The sequence below is a fragment of the Ahaetulla prasina genome, chromosome 1 (genome assembly GCF_028640845.1).
Source record: "Ahaetulla prasina isolate Xishuangbanna chromosome 1, ASM2864084v1, whole genome shotgun sequence".
NCBI lineage: Eukaryota > Metazoa > Chordata > Lepidosauria > Squamata > Colubridae > Ahaetulla > Ahaetulla prasina.
Window position 1 is genome coordinate 247,074,093 of NC_080539.1, and position 21,811 is coordinate 247,095,903.

At 39.9% G+C, this 21,811-nt stretch overlaps 1 protein-coding gene across 10 annotated transcripts in view; it reads left to right on the top strand.

Moving 5' to 3' along the window:
* The window catches only part of SEMA5B (semaphorin 5B), a 578,355-nt gene that overhangs the window by 524,459 nt on the left and 32,085 nt on the right, over positions 1-21,811 (top strand). For all 10 annotated transcript variants that reach the window (XM_058195316.1, XM_058195280.1, XM_058195269.1 and 7 more), the window contains 4 exons: positions 5,492-5,673; positions 10,322-10,465; positions 16,025-16,172; positions 19,396-19,621. In XM_058195316.1, the coding sequence (XP_058051299.1) occupies positions 5,492-5,673; positions 10,322-10,465; positions 16,025-16,172; positions 19,396-19,621 (700 nt within the window). The remainder of the gene's footprint in view (positions 1-5,491; positions 5,674-10,321; positions 10,466-16,024; positions 16,173-19,395; positions 19,622-21,811) is intronic.

Below are 21,811 nucleotides of genomic sequence, written 5' to 3' on the forward strand. Positions count from 1 at the left end.
GGCTAATTTAATTTAATTAGTCAGGAATGGCAGAGACTGAGCATACATTGTCCACCTTTTTGAGCTGCCCAAGTTGAAAAGAATGGTTATTTGTCAATTTTACACAACTCTTTCCTTCCTGCATGAATATGTAATATTTCTAAGCCAAGGAGTTCAGCTGAACAATAGCTAGCATACAGCAAGGGAGATTGTGGAGTCTTCTCTTTGCTCATTGTTTGCAGGCTGCTGAATTACAGTGTGATGAAAAACAAAGCTTTGGGACAGATGTTTACAACTTCAATGTAACGAACATAATGAGAGTGCTAAATTACTTCCATGTTATATCTTATAGTCTTTAGATGCAAAATGGAGGCTCAAAGGAAGTGCCAGGGGAGAGCTTGGCCATGGCCAAGTGAAGAAGTGGGAAATAGGAGAGAACAAATTATGATTTGCAATCCTTGTTTTGTAACTATTTGCCTCCAAAAGGTGGAGAGAGTATCTCTCTGGCTTTCACAAAAATCAGTGGCAGGTGCTGTAGGGTAATGTCCCTCTTGTTTGCAAGAAAAGTAGTTATTTTTGCTGTAAGGCTTCTCTTTCCTGCAGTTATGACTTCCAGACATGACTTTTCTTGTACAAATCATGTCAAATGATCTAAGTGCCAAAGCCCACTGCAACTACATAGCAAAAAAAGCTCTAAGAGTTGTAAACCTAATTTTGCGTAGCTTCTTTTCCAAAAACACCACACTACTAACCAGAGCATATAAAACATTTGCTAGACCAATTCTAGAATACAGCTCACCTGTTTGGAACCCTCACCACATCTCTGACATCAATACAATTGAACGTGTCCAGAAATATTTTACAAGAAGAGTTCTCCATTCCTCTGAAAACAACAAAATACCTTATCCCACCAGACTTGAAATCCTAGGCTTAGAAAACTTGGAACTCCGTCGCCTTGACAAGACCTAAGTTTAACTCACAGAATCATCTATTGTAATGTCCTTCCTGTCAAAGACTACTTCAGCTTTAATTGCAATAATACAAGGGCAACCAATAGATTTAAACTTAATGTAAACCGCTTTAATCTAGATTGCAGAAAATATGACTTCTGCAACAGAATCATCAGTGCTTGGAATACTTTACCTGACTCTGTGGTCTCTTCCCATAATCCTAAAAGCTTTAACCAAAAACTTTCTACTATTGACCTCACCCCATTCCTAAGAGGACCATAAGGGGCGTGCATAAGCGCACAAACGTGCCTACCGTTCCTGTCCTATTGTTTTTCTTTTCTTCTTCCTATATATGTTTATATGTGTATATACTATATAATCTTTTTGTATGATGTTGTGACAAAATAAATAAAATAAATAAAAAATACTCTATTTATTTATTTATTTATTTATTTATTCAAATTTGTATACCGCCCTATCTCCCGAAGGACTCAGGGCGGTTCACAGGCACATAAAACATTTATATACAATTAAAATAACTATTAAAAAACTTATTCTAATGCCAAATATTAAAAAATAGAAATATAAATCTTAAAACCAAATTTAAACCCTTGTAAATTTAAAAATCTATAAATTTAAAATCTAAATTTAAAATCTAAAATCTAAGCCAGTCCTGCACAGGTGAATAAATGCGTCTTAAGCTCGCGACGGAAGGTTCGGAGGTCCGGAAGTTGACGGAGTCCTGGGGAGTTCGTTCCAGAGGGTGGGAGCCCCACAGAAGGCCCTTCCTGGGCGTCGCCAGACGACACTGTCTAGCTGACGGCACCCTGAGGAGTCCCTCTCTGTGAGGCGCACAGGTCGGTGAGAGGTATTCGGTAGCAGTAGGCGGTCCCGTAGATAACCCGGCCCTATGCCATGGGCGCTTTAAAGGTGGTTACCAACACCTTGAAGCGCACCCGGAAGGCCACAGGTAGCCAGTGCAGTCTGCGCAGGATAGGTGTCATCACGGGAGCCACGAGGGCTCCCTCTATAACCAGCAGCCGCATTCTGAACTAACTGCAGCCTCCGGATGCCCTTCAAGGAGCCCCATGTGAGAGCATTGCAGTAATCCAGGCGAGGCGTCACGAGGCGTGGTGACCGTGCATAGGGCATCCCGGTCTAGAAAGGCGCAACTGGCGCGCAAGCGAACCTGGTAAAAGCTCTCCTGGAGCGGCCGTCAAATGATCTTCAAAGACAGCCGTTCATCCAGGAGGGCGCCCAAGTTGCGCACCCTCTCCGCCGGGGCCAATGACTGCCCCACCAGTCAGCCGAGGACCCAGCTGACTGTACCGGGATGCCGGCATCCACAGCCACTCTGTCTTGGAGGATTGAGCTTGAGCCTGTTTCTCCCCATCCAGACCCGTCGGCCTCAAGCACCGGGACAACACTTGATAGCCGTTGGGGTGGCCCGGTGTGAAAAGTACAGCTGGGTGTCATCAGCGTACAGCTGGTACCTCACACGAAGCCACTGATGATCTCACCCAGCGGCTTCATATAGATGTTGAACAAAAGGCGAGAGGATCGACCCTGCGGCACCCACAAGTGAGGCGCCCGGGCCGACCTCTGCCCCCGTCAACACCGTCTGCGACCGATCGGAGAGATAGGAGGAGAACCACCGATAAGCGGTGCCTCCACTCCCAATCCCCAATCGGCGCAGCAGGATACCATGGTCGATGGTATCAAAAGCCGCTGAGAGGTCTAACAGGACCAGGGCAGAGGAACATCCCTATCCCTGGCCCTCCAGAGATCATCCTGCGACCAAAGCCGTCTCAGTGCTGTAACCGGGCCGGAAGCCGGACTGGAGCAGGTCTAGATAGACAGTTTCATCCAGGTGTAGAAACTGATATGCCACCATACTCTCTACAACCTTCGCATGAGCGGGTTGGAGACCGACGATAATTACCTAAAACAGCCGGGTCCAGGAAGGCTTCTTGAGGAGGGTCTCACCACCGCCTCTTTCAAGGCGGCGGAAGACTCCTCCACCAAAGAAGCACTTGTAATTGCCTGGAGCCAGCCTCGTGTCACCTCCTGAGTGGCCAGCACCAACCAGGAGGGCACGGGTCCAATAAACACGTGGTGGCATTCAACCTACCCAACAACCTGTCCATGTCCTCGGAGCCACAGGGTCAAACTCATCCCATAAAATGTCACCAAGACCGCCTCAGCCGTCTCACCCGCGTCACTGCAATTCTGGTCCAGACCATCCCGAAGCTGAACGATTTTATCGTATAGATAACCGTTAAACTCCTCAGCACGTCCCTGCAACGGGTCATCCGCTCCCCTGATGTAAAGGGAGCGAGTCACCCGAAACAGGGCGGCTGGGCGGTTATCTGCCGATGCAATGAGGAGGCGTAGCTACGCCTCGCTTCCCTCAATGCCACTAGGTAAGTCCTAGTATAGGACTTCACTAGTGTCGATCAGCCTCGAGCGGCTAGACCTCCAGGAACTCTCTAGGCGTCTTCTCTGGCGCTTCATCCCTCGCAGCTCCTCGGAGAACCAAGGGCCGGTTGGGACCTGCGCCGGGTCAGAGGCCGCAAAGGCACGACTCGGTCTAAGGCCCCGCGCGGCCTGTTCCCAGGCGCAACAAGTTCCTCAGCCGAGCCGTGAGCCAGACCCTCAGGAATGGCCCAAGCTCCGTCCGGAACCCCTCCGGGTCCATCAGGCGCCTGGGGCCGGAACCAACGCATCGGCTCCGTCTCCCTGCGGTGGGGAGTAGCGGTCAGAAAGTCCAGGCGAAGAAGAGTGATCTGACCATGACAGAGGTTCAATGACTATTTCCTTCAAGTCCAGATCTCTCAACCACTGACCAGAGACAAAAATCAAGTCCAGAGTGCCACCCCCAATGTGAGTAGGGCCATCAACTACTTGGGTCAGGTCCAAGGCCGTCATGGAAGCCATGAACTCCCGCGCTGCTGTGGCTGACAAGCGGAAGATGGCAAGTTAAAGTCCCCATGACTAAAAGTCTGGGGTCTCAACTACCACCCGGCCAGCACCTCAGGAGCTCGGGCAGGGCGACTGTCACGTAGCAAGGAGCCAGGTACGCGATCAGTAATCCCACCTGACACCTATGACCCCATCTCACAAAGAGGGATTCGCACCCAGCAATCTGAGGAACAGTGGTCTCCCTCGGCTCTAGGCTCTCTCTAATCACAACCGCCACCCCTCCACCCCTGCCCTGGGCCCTCGGCTGATGGAATGCACGGGAACCTGGCGGGCACATCTCAACAAGGGGGACACCCCCTTCCGTGCCCAGCCAGGTTTCCGTAACGCCTGAATTCACCACTTTTTTCATAGAGGAGCCTCTAGACCAGTGGTAGTGGGCGTTCCAGCTTTCATGGTGGGTGGTAGGGGTTTTGTACGATACTGAAGCACTTTCCCTTTTTTTAATTTAATTGACTTTTTAAAAAATTGTCATAGCATGATTTAAAAACATTTTCATTAGGTTTTCATAAAATTCCCTGTGACAATTTAAATTTCTGAAAATATACTATTTGTATCGTCTGCGCATAAGTTTACATTACGTAAGTGAAACTAAATGGCGCTATAGTGCGACCGGAAACGAAAGAACCTCGTCCCAGAAAAGCTCGCACATCTCCTCCCACACCACCCAGTTGTAACAGAAAAGCAGAGCTGGTAGCCTGCGCTCCCCCCAACCCAATCCACGATGCGCAAGAGGCATGCGCAGACGATACATGGCGCAGTACTGTGGAACCGGTGGGCGGTTAGAAAATTTTACTACTAACAGAGATACAAAAGTGGGCGGTAGGTATAAAAAGGTTGACTACCCAGACCTTCTGATTTTCGTTTGTAACCTGTATTTTCTTTATTGCTGCTTTCTCTCTCTTTTTTTCCCCTTGCACCAAAAGTCTGTAAAGAAAAAAAAAAGACAGACTGGTTACAGGGTGAATTTGATTAGGAGTGCAACAAACTGTTTGTCCTGATCACCATCTGTGCTTTCTTGGGAAATCACTGTTGTGTGTAGTGAGAAGATAAATGGATAAAAGAGAAAGGAGCCCATGGAGGATTTCCCTGTCTTTCTTTGTACAGGGGGAAAGATGAAAACAATATCCTGCAGGGGTGCATTTTAGGAGTCCTAGAAGCAATGGTCAATTTGATATAGCAGACATAAAGGACTCAAGCTGTAAATATGTAAAAAAAAAAAAGAAGATTGTTGTCACTATATTTTTAACTTCGACACATCAAGTTCAGAATTTCCTATCAAAATTTGCTCAGGTTCTTTAATCTGCCGTAAACTTCAATGTTAGAAAGTTCGTTTTGGTTCTATCTTCAGTATATATAAGTTGCATTGACTGTATTGTACATTGTGAAGAGTAATGGATGTTCTTGATTTGTTTTCTGATTATATCTGATTGTTTGCATGAGCCAAGAATGCACTGAAGCGTGCTATTATCTGAAGCGTCAGAGGAAAGGTTCAAGGCTTCCTGGTTTTAACCGCATTTGCTCTTATAGCAGTTTATGCACTGTGTAGACTCGCCATACTGATTTTTCTTTCTTTTAATTAGGTGAAAAATGTGATGGTGCATGGGCAGTTGGGGACCTGGTCTCCATGGCAACCATGTGAACACTCAGATGGAGATAGTACTGGTTCCTGCATGTGTAGATCACGATCGTGTAACAACCCTCAGCCACGGTGTGGTGGACGCGACTGTGAAGGAGCCAGGATAGAGATTGCAAATTGCTCAAGGTACTTCAAAATGTTTGCATTTCAAGTCACCAGAAGGATGGAACTGTCCCTTTCACCAGATTATGAATTTCCACTACATTACATCTTGACCAAACATGCTTATAGACCTTAAACCTGAGGAAGACAGTCTATAGAAAACTATACAAGGCTACTAAATATTTATTATAGCAAAGCTATAAAGCTGGTAGAGTATTGGGAATTTGAACCTTTTCAGTAGATTGCATTAGAACAGAGGTCTCCAACCTTGACAACTTTAAGACTTGTGGACTTCAATTCCCAGAATTTCTCAGCCAGCTGAGAAAGCGTTGCTGGCTGAGGTATTCTGGGAGCTGAAGTCCACAAGTCTTAAAGTCGTCAAGGTTGGAGACCCCTGCATTAGAACACTGCCTCTGAACTAAATCTGCCTCTCATGGAAAGTAATCAGTACATTAAAAAATAAACATTAGCCACATCTTTTTTCCTGATATAATATCTCATCTTGTTACCAAGTGGCCTTTTCCCCATGTCATGTGAACATCTCCCAGTGTCTTTGCAATAGCTATTAAAATACTTTCTAAGTTTGCACATAAATAGAATACTTTATTGTGTTCTTCTTCATCACTGTCACCATCAGAATTTCTAATCTCACCTACTTAAAGGCAGCATTCTTAGTGAGTGAAGAATTTGGAGGAGGATAAGATGGTTTTAAAGGCTGTTCCAAACAACTGGGATAGTCATAGGGCAGGATGATGTACACATTACTCCTGGCTTCTTAACACTTGATAGTTTGGCCATTGTATCATTGATAGTTCCAAATGGTTTCATGCAAATAAATGAGCTGCCATGTAAAAACAGGCCATTAAATTTAGCACTCTAAAAAAAACCTATTTTTCAAACTGTGCTATGTGAGACACTAGCATTGGGACTCCTGCACCAAACTCTGGCTTCCCCATTGTGCTTGGCTCAGAATTGTTTTCTGTACTATTTGAAACTATCATCTTCCAAGTTAGGGACACTTTCCATAGGAAAAATAATGGCAGGGGAAAAGGTTAATGTACTCCATCAGGGCATCAGTCCCATCCTAAATTAAGCTATTACTATCCCAACACAAAAAGGCATTTTGATCTTGGCAAGGTGTACAAGATATTTTGTTAAGAGGCATTGTGGTTATGCTGAGTTTAGCCCACAATTGCATTTGATTAATTTATATTGATTCACTCATAACTACAGGGACTTAGTGGCTCAATGATTAAGTTACTGAGTCTTAGACCATTAAAATTCAAGATCTGAATGCCATGAATCAGAGTGAGTTCCTGTCACTTGTCTCAGCTCCTGCCAACCTATCAATTTGAAAGCATGCAAATGCAAGTAGATAAATAGGTACCACATATAAGTATGTGGGAAAGTAATAGCATTCCATGTTTTACCATACTGTACTGTGCTATGGCATGATGTTATGCTGCTACATGGCCATGGAAATGTCTCCGGGCAACACTGGCTCTTTGGCTTAAGAAAGTTGGTCACAACCTACCAGTTGAATCACCCTTCATCTTCCCAGTTCATTATTCCTCCTGTGTCATCTGTGTCTCAGTATGGCTATCTTTTTCAGCAGGCTTTCTTCATTAAATTCAAACCCTTCAAAGATTTGAACTAGTTCCAATGTTTTTGATAAGGAACCTGGTATTAGCTCCATTAAATGTATGAGTTCTAGCACTACTTCAGTTTGAAAGAAAAAAAAACAGAAACATGAAATACATGAAATTTGAAACTTGGAATATTAACTTTTCAAAATCTGGGACTACATCTTTGAGCGAGTAAATGATATGGCTGTTTATACTGAAAAATGGTGTGTGGTTATTAATGAAAAAGAAAGACCGGTCAATTTTTTTCAGTATGACTAAGGTGTTTTAATACTGAAGCATCAGTTCAAACACATCCTTTCTGTTGGCCTAGGTCACAGAGATTCAGATTTAATTCTGTAAAGTTACCTGAAACTGTACAATGCTTAGTGAGTGCACCCAAGCTATTATTCTAATATTACGTGTTTCTGACATGTATATGTTATCAGCTGATCAAATGATACATTTTAGAGATGAAGGCATGCATATCAATACATAAATAGACACATAAATTGATGCGATTTGAATCTCACTGGGAAGGAATGGTTTTCCATTTCTTTGCTAGCGAACATTAGCATTTGGAATAAAATTACTAACTGAGGCAATAGAACTTTGTTAGTTACTTAGGCATAATACGCAAAGGTGTGTTTTGTGTTTATGAAAATGGTGTGATGGATAATTATTCTGATTTTCTGAACAGAACCTGGTGCTGAAAAGATTTCTCAAAATCTCCCACTGAGTTTATGACTCACCTGAGATATGAATATCTGTCTTCTCTCACTCCAGGATGACACATGATTAAAAAAATAAAAGTTTGATTAGATCTTCTAGATCCTCTCTGGGTTTTGTTTTGTTTTTAAAAAAAAACAGTTTATACAGCTGTTACAACTCCACCATGTGGAACATTATTTTCTCTGCAAGAGACATAAGAAACTTGGTGTAATGATTTAATTATTGCCAGCATTCTTGATCAGTTAAATGCAGAATAGCATAAGATTAGTCTGTAGGAAATAGATGAAAAATGTACTTAGTGTTAACATTTAGTAACTGTTAGGGAATAAAGCCATATGGTCATTTTACATTCTTCACAGGTCTACAATTTTCCATGTTAACTGGCTTTGTATGCCATATGATTCTTTTATTAGAATATTTAAAGGAGAGGTTTTACTAACAAATCTAAGATTTCTATTGAAAATGTCAGTGTGGTAATAAAAACCTTATTGAGAAGTGAATGTAAATCAAGCCTTTGTCTTTTAAGATCAGAATCTTCAAAAAAAGAAATCTGAATATGTAAAACTTTATATTCTGACTGCTATTCCAAACATATGTCTGACAAATGGTTGAATTATTTACACATGATTATATTGACACAAGGACACAGAACTAGCTAATAGTTTTAAATTTTGTGTATGATTTTGATTTGTATATTGGTGGTTTTGTTGTTTGTGTTTTTCCTGTGTCATTCTGAACATAGTAAGCATTTATCCATTTTTTGTTCTGTTTTATCAAAACATTTTTTGATGTTCAGTTTTTTTCTTACTTGCTAAACAAAAAAACGACTCAGTTATAAGGGGAAAAAGTAATTTTCAAAAATTTCTTACCCTTCAATGAAAGAGAAATAAAATACCACTGATCTAAAGTTATGCTCATTCCCAAGAGAGAATGAGAGAACAAATTAAGAAAGTGTAGACAAAGGTCAAGTTTTAATTCTAATATTCCTGCTACAACAGATGAACTACCAGCTATTTTTTAGTTTCCAGGCTCTTCAGTTGCATCTGTTTCCCATATGAACATTCAGGAATCCAAGAAAGAACATAGCTTGTGAAAAAGACTTGAGATCAAACTTCTTTTTTTAAAAAAAATTGACCTCATTTTCCAAGGTAGAGAAAATAGGAATGTTGGGTTGATAGAAGAACAGTGTCACGTTCTATTTTGTGATACTTTCTTGGATAGGATACAAGTTTGTTCCTGAAATGTATTTCCTATTGGGATTAAGAATAAGACATATCTGTTTGAAGAATAGGAAGTACAACCGAATCTTTCTCAAAGAAGTTGTTGCAAATATTGGAGTGATTCTTCACTTTGTTGGCTGGGCCTTAATATTAACATGTTATGGGAAATATGTTGCTTTTTTAAAAACCACACTTGCAAATGGCATTTAGAAGATTCAAGTATACATATATTCTATTTGTTTCTATGTCAGCCCACCATTCATAAACATACTTGGAATGTAAAAATTACCTAAAGTGAAACATTAATAGAAACATCAATAAGATAAATAAAAGCAATGGTAGCAACAACATAAAAAAGACCATAAAACCCATAATTTATGTTTAACCATGGTGGTTTGCTTTTTAACCAATGCAAGTCCTTAGAAATATTATCTGAATCTTTTAAACTATCCATTAAAAATATGTGTAAACAAATGTCCACTGTTCATCTGTATGGAGAACATTGTTAAGATTCTGAAATAACAATGTTCTAATTTTTTTAGGTAGCAATTTTTATAGTTTTTATCTTTATCTTTCAAAAAGTTCATAACCTATTCTAGCTGCTCAAATGGATATACATATTGCAGAGTCACTGCTTTCTTACCTAAAACAAGTAATTGGTAAGAAATCAAACTTCCAAAGCCAGGCTAATTTTAATCCTCCCCTTTCAACTTTGTTCTCCCTCTTCTTTTTCTGCAATACCATAAAATGCTGTCATAAAGTTCACAAACTTGAAAAATTACAGCAAGAGTGTAAATTTATGAACGATGAGGAATGTATGAGGACTTTGGTTTATAAAATCTAAATTTATTTGTGTTATAATTTACCTAGGCAGAAATCTGCTCACAATGAAATTACTACTTTTGAATTATCCTTATAATTAGAAATTTTGTAGTTGGGGGTATTTAATTCTATTAATACATTTTTAATAAACCTAGTCAGCTCTGCACACCTGCTGGTGCCTCATAGCCAGTGGGGTTGAACTTATCATAAGACTGAACGAAGACATTAACCCGGATGCCATGTTTTATCTCTCCTCCTTTCTCCTCCTTCTGTCAGGAATGGAGCTTGGACCCCATGGTCGTCCTGGGCCCCCTGCAGCACTTCCTGTGGGATTGGCTTTCAGGTCCGTCAGAGGTCATGCAGCAACCCTGCTCCGCGATACGGAGGCAGGGTCTGTGTCGGACAAAGCAGAGAGGAGCGGTGAGAGATGTTCCCATCCCTAAACTTCTGTCAAAGTTTAAACCACAGCTCTATGTTTTCTTTGGAAAGAGGTGGACACTATGTGGCACAATACCCTTCACAGCTGCTTTTTCCAGTCTAAATCTGCCCATTTGTGGTGATAATGTTCAGAAGCCTCCCACCTGTGGCCCCTACCAAGGAGGCTGGGGAGCTGGCAACTGTCAATAGGATTATCCCAGCACCCTTATGTAGCACCTATTTTTTTTATTCTTACTTCTTAAATACTAATAGAAATTACATTGTTTTTTTGAATGATTTTACAATTGTCTTTTACTCTTGTTATTGTTTTCAGTCATTTCATTTGTTTTATGTGATTTAATTTTTACTGTGTTTTTTAAAAATTGATCTTTTTATTGTTTTGTTCCTAGATTGTAATCTGTTTTACAGAACTCAGGGTGGAAATGAAGGCTAGAAATACACAAAACTTTGGAATTGTGACTAATTAAAATCAAACTCATACTGGAAAGCATATGCATCAGTGTTAAGTTGTCAACATTGCTGATTCTGGAAGGCAAAAGTCTACAGCTGATTCCACTCCAGCATAATATACCTTTGAACAGAGTCCAATAGCCCTCCTAAGGCCACTTAATGCTTAAGCAAGGGGGATATTTCTCTCCAGTAATAAATTCAGGTTGCCAGTCCAAAGAGCAATGTGTGAGGAATGGCTTATAAATGTTGTAAATAGGGGCATTGCGACTGGAATACTTTCTAAAAGTTGTCCCTTTCTCAAATTTTCCAGAACCCTCACCTCCCAAAACATCTAGCCTATTAAGGACTCAACGTACTGAGGCATTATAGGATGTTGAATATGTAAAAGAGGCATAGAGCTTGGGAATGAATAAAATAACTGAGTTGGAAGGGACCTTGGAGTCTTTTAGTCCAACTCAAGCTCAAGCAGGAAACCCTATACCAGGGGTCTCCAACCTTGGCAACTTTAAGACTTGTGGACTTCAACTCCCAGAATCCCTAAGCCAGCAAAGCTGGCTGAGGAATTCTGGGAGCTGAAGTCCACAAGTCTTAAAGTTGCCAAGGTTGGAGACCCCTGCCCTATACCATTTCAGACAAATAGTAGTCTAATCTGTTTTTTAAAGCCTCCAGCATTGGAAGCACCCACAATTTATAGCTTATTAGAGGTAGGCCTAGCTGACCCAAAGTCTGACCAAGAGAATTCTTAGGAGAAAATAATATTATAATAAGGTATTGTGTTGCACAGCCTTGATGGCTTCTAGTAATAATTACTCAAAAATAGAATAGAATAGAATAGAATAGAATTTTATTGGCCAAGTGTGATTGGACACACAAGGAATTTGTCTTGGTGCATATGCTCTCAGTGTACATAAAAGAAAAGATACGTTCATCAAGATCTGGGAGTTGCCATAAAAACAGCCACTATTTTACAGAACTCAGGGTGGAAATGAAGGCTAGAAATACACAAAACTTTGGAATTGTGACTAATTAAAATCAAACTCATACTGGAAAGCATATGCATCAGTGTTAAGTTGTCAACATTGCTGATTCTGGAAGGCAAAAGTCTACAGCTGATTCCACTCCAGCATAATATACCTTTGAACAGAGTCCAATAGCCCTCCTAAGGCCACTTAATGCTTAAGCAAGGGGGATATTTCTCTCCAGTAATAAATTCAGGTTGCCAGTCCAAAGAGCAATGTGTGAGGAATGGCTTATAAATGTTGTAAATAGGGGCATTGCGACTGGAATACTTTCTAAAAGTTGTCCCTTTCTCAAATTTTCCAGAACCCTCACCTCCCAAAACATCTAGCCTATTAAGGACTCAACGTACTGAGGCATTATAGGATGTTGAATATGTAAAAGAGGCATAGAGCTTGGGAATGAATAAAATAACTGAGTTGGAAGGGACCTTGGAGTCTTTTAGTCCAACTCAAGCTCAAGCAGGAAACCCTATACCAGGAGTCTCCAACCTTGGCAACTTTAAGACTTGTGGACTTCAACTCCCAGAATCCCTAAGCCAGCAAAGCTGGTTAAGGAATTCTGGGAGCTGAAGTCCACAAGTCTTAAAGTTGCCAAGGTTGGAGACCCCTGCCCTATACCATTTCAGACAAATAGTAGTCTAATCTGTTTTTTAAAGCCTCCAGCATTGGAGGCACCCACAATTTATAGCTTATTAGAGGTAGGCCTGGCTGACCCAAAGTCTGACCAAGAGAATTCTTAGGAGAAAATAATATTATAATAAGGTATTGTGTTGCACAGCCTTGATGGCTTCTAGTAATAATTACTCAAAAATAGAATAGAATAGAATAGAATAGAATTTTATTGGCCAAGTGTGATTGGACACACAAGGAATTTGTCTTGGTGCATATGCTCTCAGTGTACATAAAAGAAAAGATACGTTCATCAAGATCTGGGAGTTGCCATAAAAACAGCCACTGTTTTTACAGAAAGATACACTGCATGATTCGTGTGTTCAGGAGGCTGTTTTTAAATGGAGGCTGTCACTATTTGTGGGGAAAGAGTAAAACTTTTCTTATAAAGCTACAATGAACCATAGAAATGATATTAAATGAGTTTGTGTTTGATTTGGATCTGGGAGTGACCTGCTCCAGAATAAAGAGGATATGGAACAACTGCAGAGAGCCCATAACAGAATTATGGTTAAGACCATGATATATGACTTTTGTGTTTTTCCTATGTACCATGTTGCTGAAATCCTAAGATTTTAAAAATATTTGTCAGCAATCCCTGAAAACAGATTTACAAGACCCATGTTCTATTTTCTTGATTAAAGATAGTCAGCATAAGCATCTTTAGGAAATCAGAATGTAAAAGTCATTTACTCCATCATTCTGGACTTATTTATGAGTTAACTTGTGACTACCGGTAATGAAAACAATGATTTTCTTGTTTGCTTCACTAATTTCCTTGAACTTAGTGATCTATTTCTATTAAGGAACTAAGTAATTAAATTAAATTAGAATGTATTATTTTGAAACAATCAAAAACATTGGTGTAATAATGGACACTATTGTTTGACCCAGTTGAATATTATTCTTTTTTGTTTGTTTGTTTACATTTTAGAGGGAAAAATAACTTTGCCAATAGCTTTTTAATAGCTTGTGTAAAATGTTTAACTAAAGGAAACAAAAGAAAGGAATTGGTATATATCTGTAGTTGCAGATTATTTTTTAGATACATAGGAAGGCAGAATAAAATTGTGGTCTTCTGGAAATAACCCCTGTTCATGTAGAGGTAGGTGCACTGAATTAAAGAGTAAAACTTTTCTTATAAAGCTACAATGAACCATAGAAATGATATTAAATGAGTTTGTGTTTGATTTGGATCTGGGAGTGACCTACTCCAGAATAAAGAGGATATGGAACAACTGCAGAGAGCCCATAACAGAATTATGGTTAAGACCATGATATATGACTTTTGTGTTTTTCCTATGTACCATGTTGCTGAAATCCAAAGATTTTAAAAATATTTGTCAGCAATCCCTGAAAACAGATTTACAAGACCCATGTTCTATTTTCTTGATTAAAGATAGTCAGCATAAGCATCTTTAGGAAATCAGAATGTAAAAGTCATTTACTCCATCATTCTGGACTTATTTATGAGTTAACTTGTGACTACCGGTAATGAAAACAATGATTTTCTTGTTTGCTTCACTAATTTCCTTGAACTTAGTGATCTATTTCTATTAAGGAACTAAGTAATTAAATTAAATTAGAATGTATTATTTTGAAACAATCAAAAACATTGGTGTAATAATGGACACTATTGTTTGACCCAGTTGAATATTATTCTTTTTTGTTTGTTTGTTTACATTTTAGAGGGAAAAATAACTTTGCCAATAGCTTTTTAATAGCTTGTGTAAAATGTTTAACTAAAGGAAACAAAAGAAAGGAATTGGTATATATCTGTAGTTGCAGATTATTTTTTAGATACATAGGAAGGCAGAATAAAATTGTGGTCTTCTGGAAATAACCCCTGTTCATGTAGAGGTAGGTGCACTGAATTAAAGGTTAAAAACTTTCTTGGAAATAAATCTTAGTTAAGAATGTCAAGTTTATCTCTGAACAAAAATGTTATTTCATAGTAGGTTCAAAAGGTAATGACAGACTGAGCTCAATTATACCCAATATATTGCTTTCTAAGCAATATTAAAGACAACTTTCTTCTAGTATTGTAGCTCAGTTGCTATTTAAGCCAATTTAATTCCAAAAAGCTGTTATTCCACATTCTGTACAAATTCCTTAAGGTTTAATATGAAGCTAATTTGTAGCTCTGGCAGTAAACATTTGTAAAATGTTGATGAAGATTCTCAGTCATCCAGGTAGAGTTGTCTCGAAGTTGAGCCAGGGCAAGTGGACTTCTTTTCTTGTTGGTTCAAAACACTTGTTATCTGAGTAGCTTCTGTAGTCAGAGCAAGTTAGCTAGGGAAACCCCATATATGTCCTCAAGGGTAGTTTCATTTCCCACCCAATTTGGGTTGGCTTGTTAGGCAAGTAGGCAGAGAGTTGTTGGGATGTTGGAATATTTACATCCCAACAACTCTCTTGTCTCTTCACTTAACGAGCCTAACCAGATTAGATGAGAAATGAAAGCACCCTTGAGGATATATATGGGGTCCCCCAAATCAACTTGCTCAGACTGAAGAAGCTATTTGGATAAGGAGTGAATTGTTTTGAACCATCAAGAAAAGAAATCTAATTACCATGACTCAGCTTCCAGTAAACATTTGTAAAGCTGTCTGTTTCTGAAATGTAGTCTATTCCAGTGGTTCTCAACCTTTTCTTCACCATGGACCCTCTTGAAATACCTTTTGTGGCCATGGACCATGGCCATGGACCCCCAAGTCTTAATTTAAGATTTAAATCGTAACATTTCTTCAAGCTTTTGTAGACCCCCAGGGTCCGCGGACCATAGATTGAAAACCACTGCTCTACTTTATATCCAGGCAATGAATGAATAAAAATGGCATAGCAATAAAATGTATTTTCAGATGTTTATTATGTATATGCACATCTAATTTCTAATACCTGGAAAGCCTGAAGGAGGCACACAAAACCTGACAATCAATAATGTTGGATCCTAGTATGTTATACCAACATTGTTTCAACTTACAATTAAATAATAATCATTGTAATATTAATGTTGAATCAAAGCAAACCCCAAAATGGTCTAACTCAATACAAATTGGTAAGCCCTATCTTACCCCCCTCCTCACTACTGAGCTTCACCTATTTTAAACTTGATGTTATCCAAAGAGATTTGCATTTTGATTAAAGAAATCGTCTTTTATTCCAATTCAATCAGCTTAGCCAAAATTAGTTGAAGATTTACTGATTCCAGTGGTTTAAACATGGTAACCTATGTCTTCCATATCTTTTTGTGCTGTTGCGTTTGTACTCAGACTAAGATTAGCTTCTTGATGGTTATAAATAGATGTGAGGAATCATTTCCAACTTTTCCTTGTGCCTGGGGAGATCTAGAACACTGATTGTGTCTTCTTCCATTCTCCTTCCCATTTTTATTTGCATTCAGATTCTGCAATGAGAACAGTCCATGCCCATTACCAATCTTCTGGTCTTCGTGGGGCCCTTGGAATAAATGTAGTGCCAACTGCGGTGGAGGCATGCACTCCAGGCAGAGGTCCTGTGAGAATGGAAACTCTTGTCCAGGCTGTGCTGTGGTAGGTTTTCTACTTAAAACAGTTTGATATTGCTTGGTTGGATTACTTTGCCTCGCTTCAAGATTCCTGTAACAGCTTCCTCTGAGACTTGTTACAGGAGAAAAAGGAAAAAAAATAAGCATCTCAAGAAATAATATGCGATTGGATGCAAACAGCAGTAAATTGATTCTTGAGATACAGGGTGCTTCTATTGCTTTGAAGGAGACAGTGGTGTGTCATTTCTTCAATGATTCTAGATAATTTTTCATCCAATTTCCTTCCCTTTCTCAGTAAGGTCATTGAGAAGTTCCAGAGTGTCCTAGAGGAAACAGATTATCTGGACCCATTGCAACTGGATTTCAGGCTGCAGCAAAAAACAGAGACGCGGTTTATCACACTTGCTGATGATCTCTGCAAAGCCAGGATGGAAATAGTGAAACTGTCTTGATCCTTCTTGATCTATCAGCAGCTTTTGATACCACTGATGATGGTATCTGTCTAGACCAGCTAGGAATTTAGGAATGGAAGGTCTGGTGTTGCAGTGGTTCTCCTCCTTTCTCCTTGGTCTTTTCCAGTCAGTGTTTTCAGGTGGGGAGAGATCCAGTCTGAAGCTTCTGGTTCAGGGTGCTTGAAGACTTGATGTTCAACAACATCATACTCTATTCACAGAAACAGACACTATTACTGATATTGTTGATATTATGGCTACTATTTTCTGATTCCATTCTTCAAAAGTTTCCTTCAGTATTTTCATTGTCATTACGCTTTGCATCATCTGGCAGGTCTATATATCTTTCCCCCTTAGTCCCTTCTAGTGTCTAGATTTTTGAAATCATTCATTTCTTTATTTATGTTATGTCTTATAAAAATCAAAACAGGATCTATTTCCCATGGGAAGCTGTTTATACTTTATAATTAATTCCAAAATCTTATTCTATAAATTTTAATATTCAAATTTTATCTGGACCCTTAGACCATTTGTAACTTTCTGTAGTAAAAGTGTATTTAGTTTTTTGCTATTTATTTCAGATTAAATTCTTAACATTTTGATTAACTTTTCTTTTGTTCAGAATTAAAAGCAGGCTTACAAGGCCTTTTCAAACTTGCCCTCTCAAAGGTCTTTAGAAGTAGTTTATGAGCAATTTCCCAAAATGATCAGAAGGTGAAGTTTGCAAGGTTAGTTTCTTTTAAAAATCTCCACCATGGTTCTGAGCAATATGGCTAGTCCCATTCAATTCAAACACATAAAAAATCATTATTCTATAGTCTCCTTATGGGGAGCAGCCATTCAGAACACGCATGGGTAATCTTCCATTTTCTCTTTATCCAGAGGGATTCCAAAGAACCGATTCCTTGGATTTTGCGATGATCATCACTTCAGTTCATCATATGTTCCTCAGAAATCCCAATAGGGTTGCACTTCACCATTCAGAGCTGGTGCACAATTTAGAAATTCTCTTGGACCCACAGCTCCTGCCCAATTAGGAACTGAACTAGTTTTAACAGCACTATGGACCAGAGTCGTCTTTGACTTGGGGTAGTTATATAAATAAAAATAAAAATATAGCAATAAATTATTTATTTCCCTCAACTGGGAATCTCTGTGTTACTCCAAAACATGTTGTGCTTTTGTGCTAATCTTTGGCCTATTAAATATGGCAATTAATGAAGCTTTATAGCAGAGCTGTGTTGATTATGAGATGTTGGAGCTATAACAGTTATGGGCTGGATAGTGACAATTTTACATGGAACTATATAAATGAGTTATAGTTATATAGCTTATAATAACTATAACATGGATGTCTCAGTTTTCAGTGATTTTTTTTTTTTGTCATAGGACATGTTTGAGAAGAGCTTACTTTACAGAGCAGAAAGAATTTAGCACTTTTTCCCTATTTCTCCCCAGGATGTTTCATATTCACAAGCAAGATCTGGCATAACAAGGAATGTTCTGCTAGTTTTTAACAACTCTGAGGTTCAACTGTGTTTCTAGGTTACCTACAGTTAATTTGAAACTCTGGTCTTATTGAAGGCCAAAATGAATATCCTTTGTCTTCAAAACAATATAAATGTTGTTTTTGCTGTAAGAAGCTAAACAGGTATCCTCTAGAGCAGGGGTCTCCAACCTTGGTCCCTTTAAGACTTGCGGACTTCAACTCCCAGAGTTCCTCAGCCAGCTTTGCTGAGGAACTCAGCAAAGCTGGCTGAGTTGAAGTCCGCAAGTCTTAAAAGAGACCAAGGTTGGAGACCCCTGCTCTAGAACAGGAGTGTCAAACTCGCATCGTCACATTATGTGACTTTTTCCCCCATTGCTAAAATGGGGTTGGGCATGGCCAGCGCATGACGCATCCGTCCTGCGAGCCATGAGTTTGACACCCCTGCTCTAGAAAGAGTGTGATGAAGAATAATATTAGACTACTGTAATTTTCTAATTCATTTAACAGAATAGTAGAGTTGGGAGGGACCTTGGAGTCTTCTACTCCAACTCCCTGCTCAAGCAGGAGACACTACCATTTCAGACAAATAGTTGTCCAATCTCTTCGTAAAAACCTCCAGTGTTGGAGCAATCACAACTTCTGGAGGCAAGTCGTTCCACTGATTTCTGTCAGGAAATTTCTCCTTAGTTCTAAATTGTTTCTCTCCTTGGTTAGTTTCCATCCATTGCTTCTTATCCTGCCTTCAGGTGCTTTTTTTTATCATTTGTTTTTATCTTGTGGCTAGAAACACTTTACAGGAATAAACACAACACAACTGCTTCTCTCCTATTCCTCTCTAAGACTCTGTCTTTGGATAGGAAGCTGGGTTTGACTTGGCATCAATATTTTTATCCGAAGAATATTTTTTCAAAGCATTAACAAAGAATAACATTCAATCATGAGAATCTGTTGGTGAAGTGACACCCCCCAATGTTTTACCACCTTAGTGAACGCCAAGACTTGCCTATAAAATTTGTGTATATATGCCTGAGCAATGTATATAATTCAGCTATGGTCTGGCACCTCAGTATTATATTCTATTAATTAAAGCACTGGGAGCAATAAGAGAACTTGTTTTATATGCCTTCTGAGCTTTATTTCTGCCTCAATGATTTCTGTATTTTTAATCAAATATTCTAGATTTATCTTATGACTCTTTAAATTGTGGAGTAATCCAGGGTAGTGGTAAACTTGCATTTCCCCAACCAAATAAATGTTAAAGACGCTGGTTTGATCTCCCCCTTTTTTCCTTTTCTTGCTTTCTATAGGAATACAAAACCTGTAGCCCGGAGGCCTGTCCAGAAGTGCGGAGAAGCACACCCTGGACCCCTTGGACTCCTACCAATATTACTCAAAGTGGGGCCCGCCAAGAGCAGCGCTTCCGTTACACCTGTCGTGCTCAGCTGGCTGACCCCCATGACTTACAGTTTGGCAGAAAGAAGACAGAGAGTCGGTTTTGCCCCAATGATGGCTCCGCAGTTTGCGACACAGACTGTATGTTTTGCCAGAAGGCAGACCTCTTTAACCTCCTTGTTTTCAGATAGTGGAAGCCTGGGTAGATGAAACAGAGGGTTGGATAAGCACCAATCTGGGCTGCTAGTAGAAGAGCAGATCAAAGCCAGCTGGTAGAGATGATGAATTCTGGGAAATTAGAATGCATGAAACTCACATGATGCAGTGGGTACTTCTTAATTTCTATGTTTATAAAGGTGTTATTGTTGTTAGTTGCGAAGTCATGTCCGACCCATCGCGACCCCATGGACAATGTTCCTCCAGGCCTTTCTATCCTCTACCATCCTCCGGAGTCCATTTAAACTCATGCTTCAGTGACTCCATCCAGCCACCTCGTTCTCTGTCGTCCCCTTCTTCTTTTGCCCTCAATCTTTCCCAGCATTAGGCTCTTCTCCATTGAGTCCTTCCTTCTCATTAGGTGGCCAAAGTATTTGAGTTTCATCTTCAGGATCTGGCCTTCTAAAGAGCAGTCAGGGTTGATCTCCTCTAGGACTGACCGGTTTGTTCACCTTGCAGTCCAAGGGACTTGCAGGAGTCTTCTCCAGCACCAGAGTTTAAAGGCCTCAGTTCTTTGGCGCTCAGCCTTTCTTATGGTCCAACTTTCACAGCCATACATTGCAACTGGGAAAACCATAGCCTTGACTATACGCACTTTTGTTGGCAGGGTGATGTCTCTGCTTTTTAGTACACTATCTAGATTTGCCATAGCTTTCCTCCCCAGGAGCAAGCTTCTTTTAATTTCTTGGCTGCAGTCCCCATCTGCAGTGATCTTGGAGCCCAGGAAAATAAAATCTGTCACTACCTCCATTTCTTCCCCATCTATCTGCCAGGAATTGAGAGGGCAGGATGCCATGATCTTAGTTTTCTTAATATTGAGTTTCAAGCCAACTTTTGCACTCTCCTCCACCCGCATCAAGAGGCTTTTTAGTTCCTCTTCGCTTTGTGCCATTAGAGTGGTATCATCTGCATATCTGAGGTTGTTGATATTTCTCCCGGCAATCTTAATTCCAATTTTTGATTCATCCAGCTCTGTCTTTCTCATGATGTGCTCTGCATATAAGTTAAATAGGCAGGGCGATAGTATACAGCCTTGCCAGACTCCTTTCCCAATTTTGAACCAATCAGTGGTTCCGTGTCCAGTTCTCACTGTCGCTTCTTGACCTGCATACTCAAGAGACAAATAAGATGGTGTGGTACGCCCATCTCTTTAAGAACTTGCCACAATTTGTTGTGATCCACACAATCAAAGGCTTTAGCATAGTCAATGAAGCAGAAGCAGATGTTTTTCTGGAACTCTCTAGCTTTTTCCATGATCCAGCATATGTTGGCAATTTGATCTCTAGTTCCTCTGCCTCTTCGAAATCCTACCTGTAGTTCTGGTAGTTCTCAATCCACATACTGCTAGAGCCTAGCTTGTAGGATTTTAAGCATAACCTTACTAGCATGTGAAATGTGTGCAATGGTGTGATAGTTTGAACATTCTTTGGCATTGCCTTTCTTTGGAATTGGAATGTAAACTGACCTTTTTCAATCCTGTGGCCACTGCTGAGTTTTCCAAATTTGCTGACAAATTGAGTGTAGCATCGTCTTTTAAGATTTTGAATAGCTCAGCTGGAATATTGTCTCCTCCACTAGCTTTGTTGTTGTTCAGATTTCCTAAGGCCCATTTGACTTCACATTCTAGGATGTCTGGCTCAAGGTCAGTGACTACCCCATCGTGGTTATCAGGGATGTTAAGCTCGTTCTTGTATATTTCTTCTGTGTAATTTTGCCACCTCTTCTTAATCTCTTCTGCCTCTGCCACTTTGGTCCTTTATCATGCCCATCTTTGCATGAAACGTTCCCTTCATATCTCCAGTTTTCTTGAAGAGATCTCTGGTCCTCCCTATTCTATTGTTTTCTTCTATTTCTTTGCACTGTTCATTTAAGAATGTATTCTTATCTCTTCTAGCTATTCTCTGGAATTCTGCATTCAACTGGGTGTATCTTTCTCTTTCTCCCTTGCCTTTCACTTCCCTTCTTTCCTCAGCTATTTGCAAAGCTTCCTCAGACAGTCATTTTGCTTTCTTGCCTTTCTTTTTCTTTGGGATGGTTTTAATTGCTACTTCTTGTACAGTGTTGTGAACCTCTGTCCATAGTTCTTCAGGTACTCTGTCTATCAGTTCTAATTCC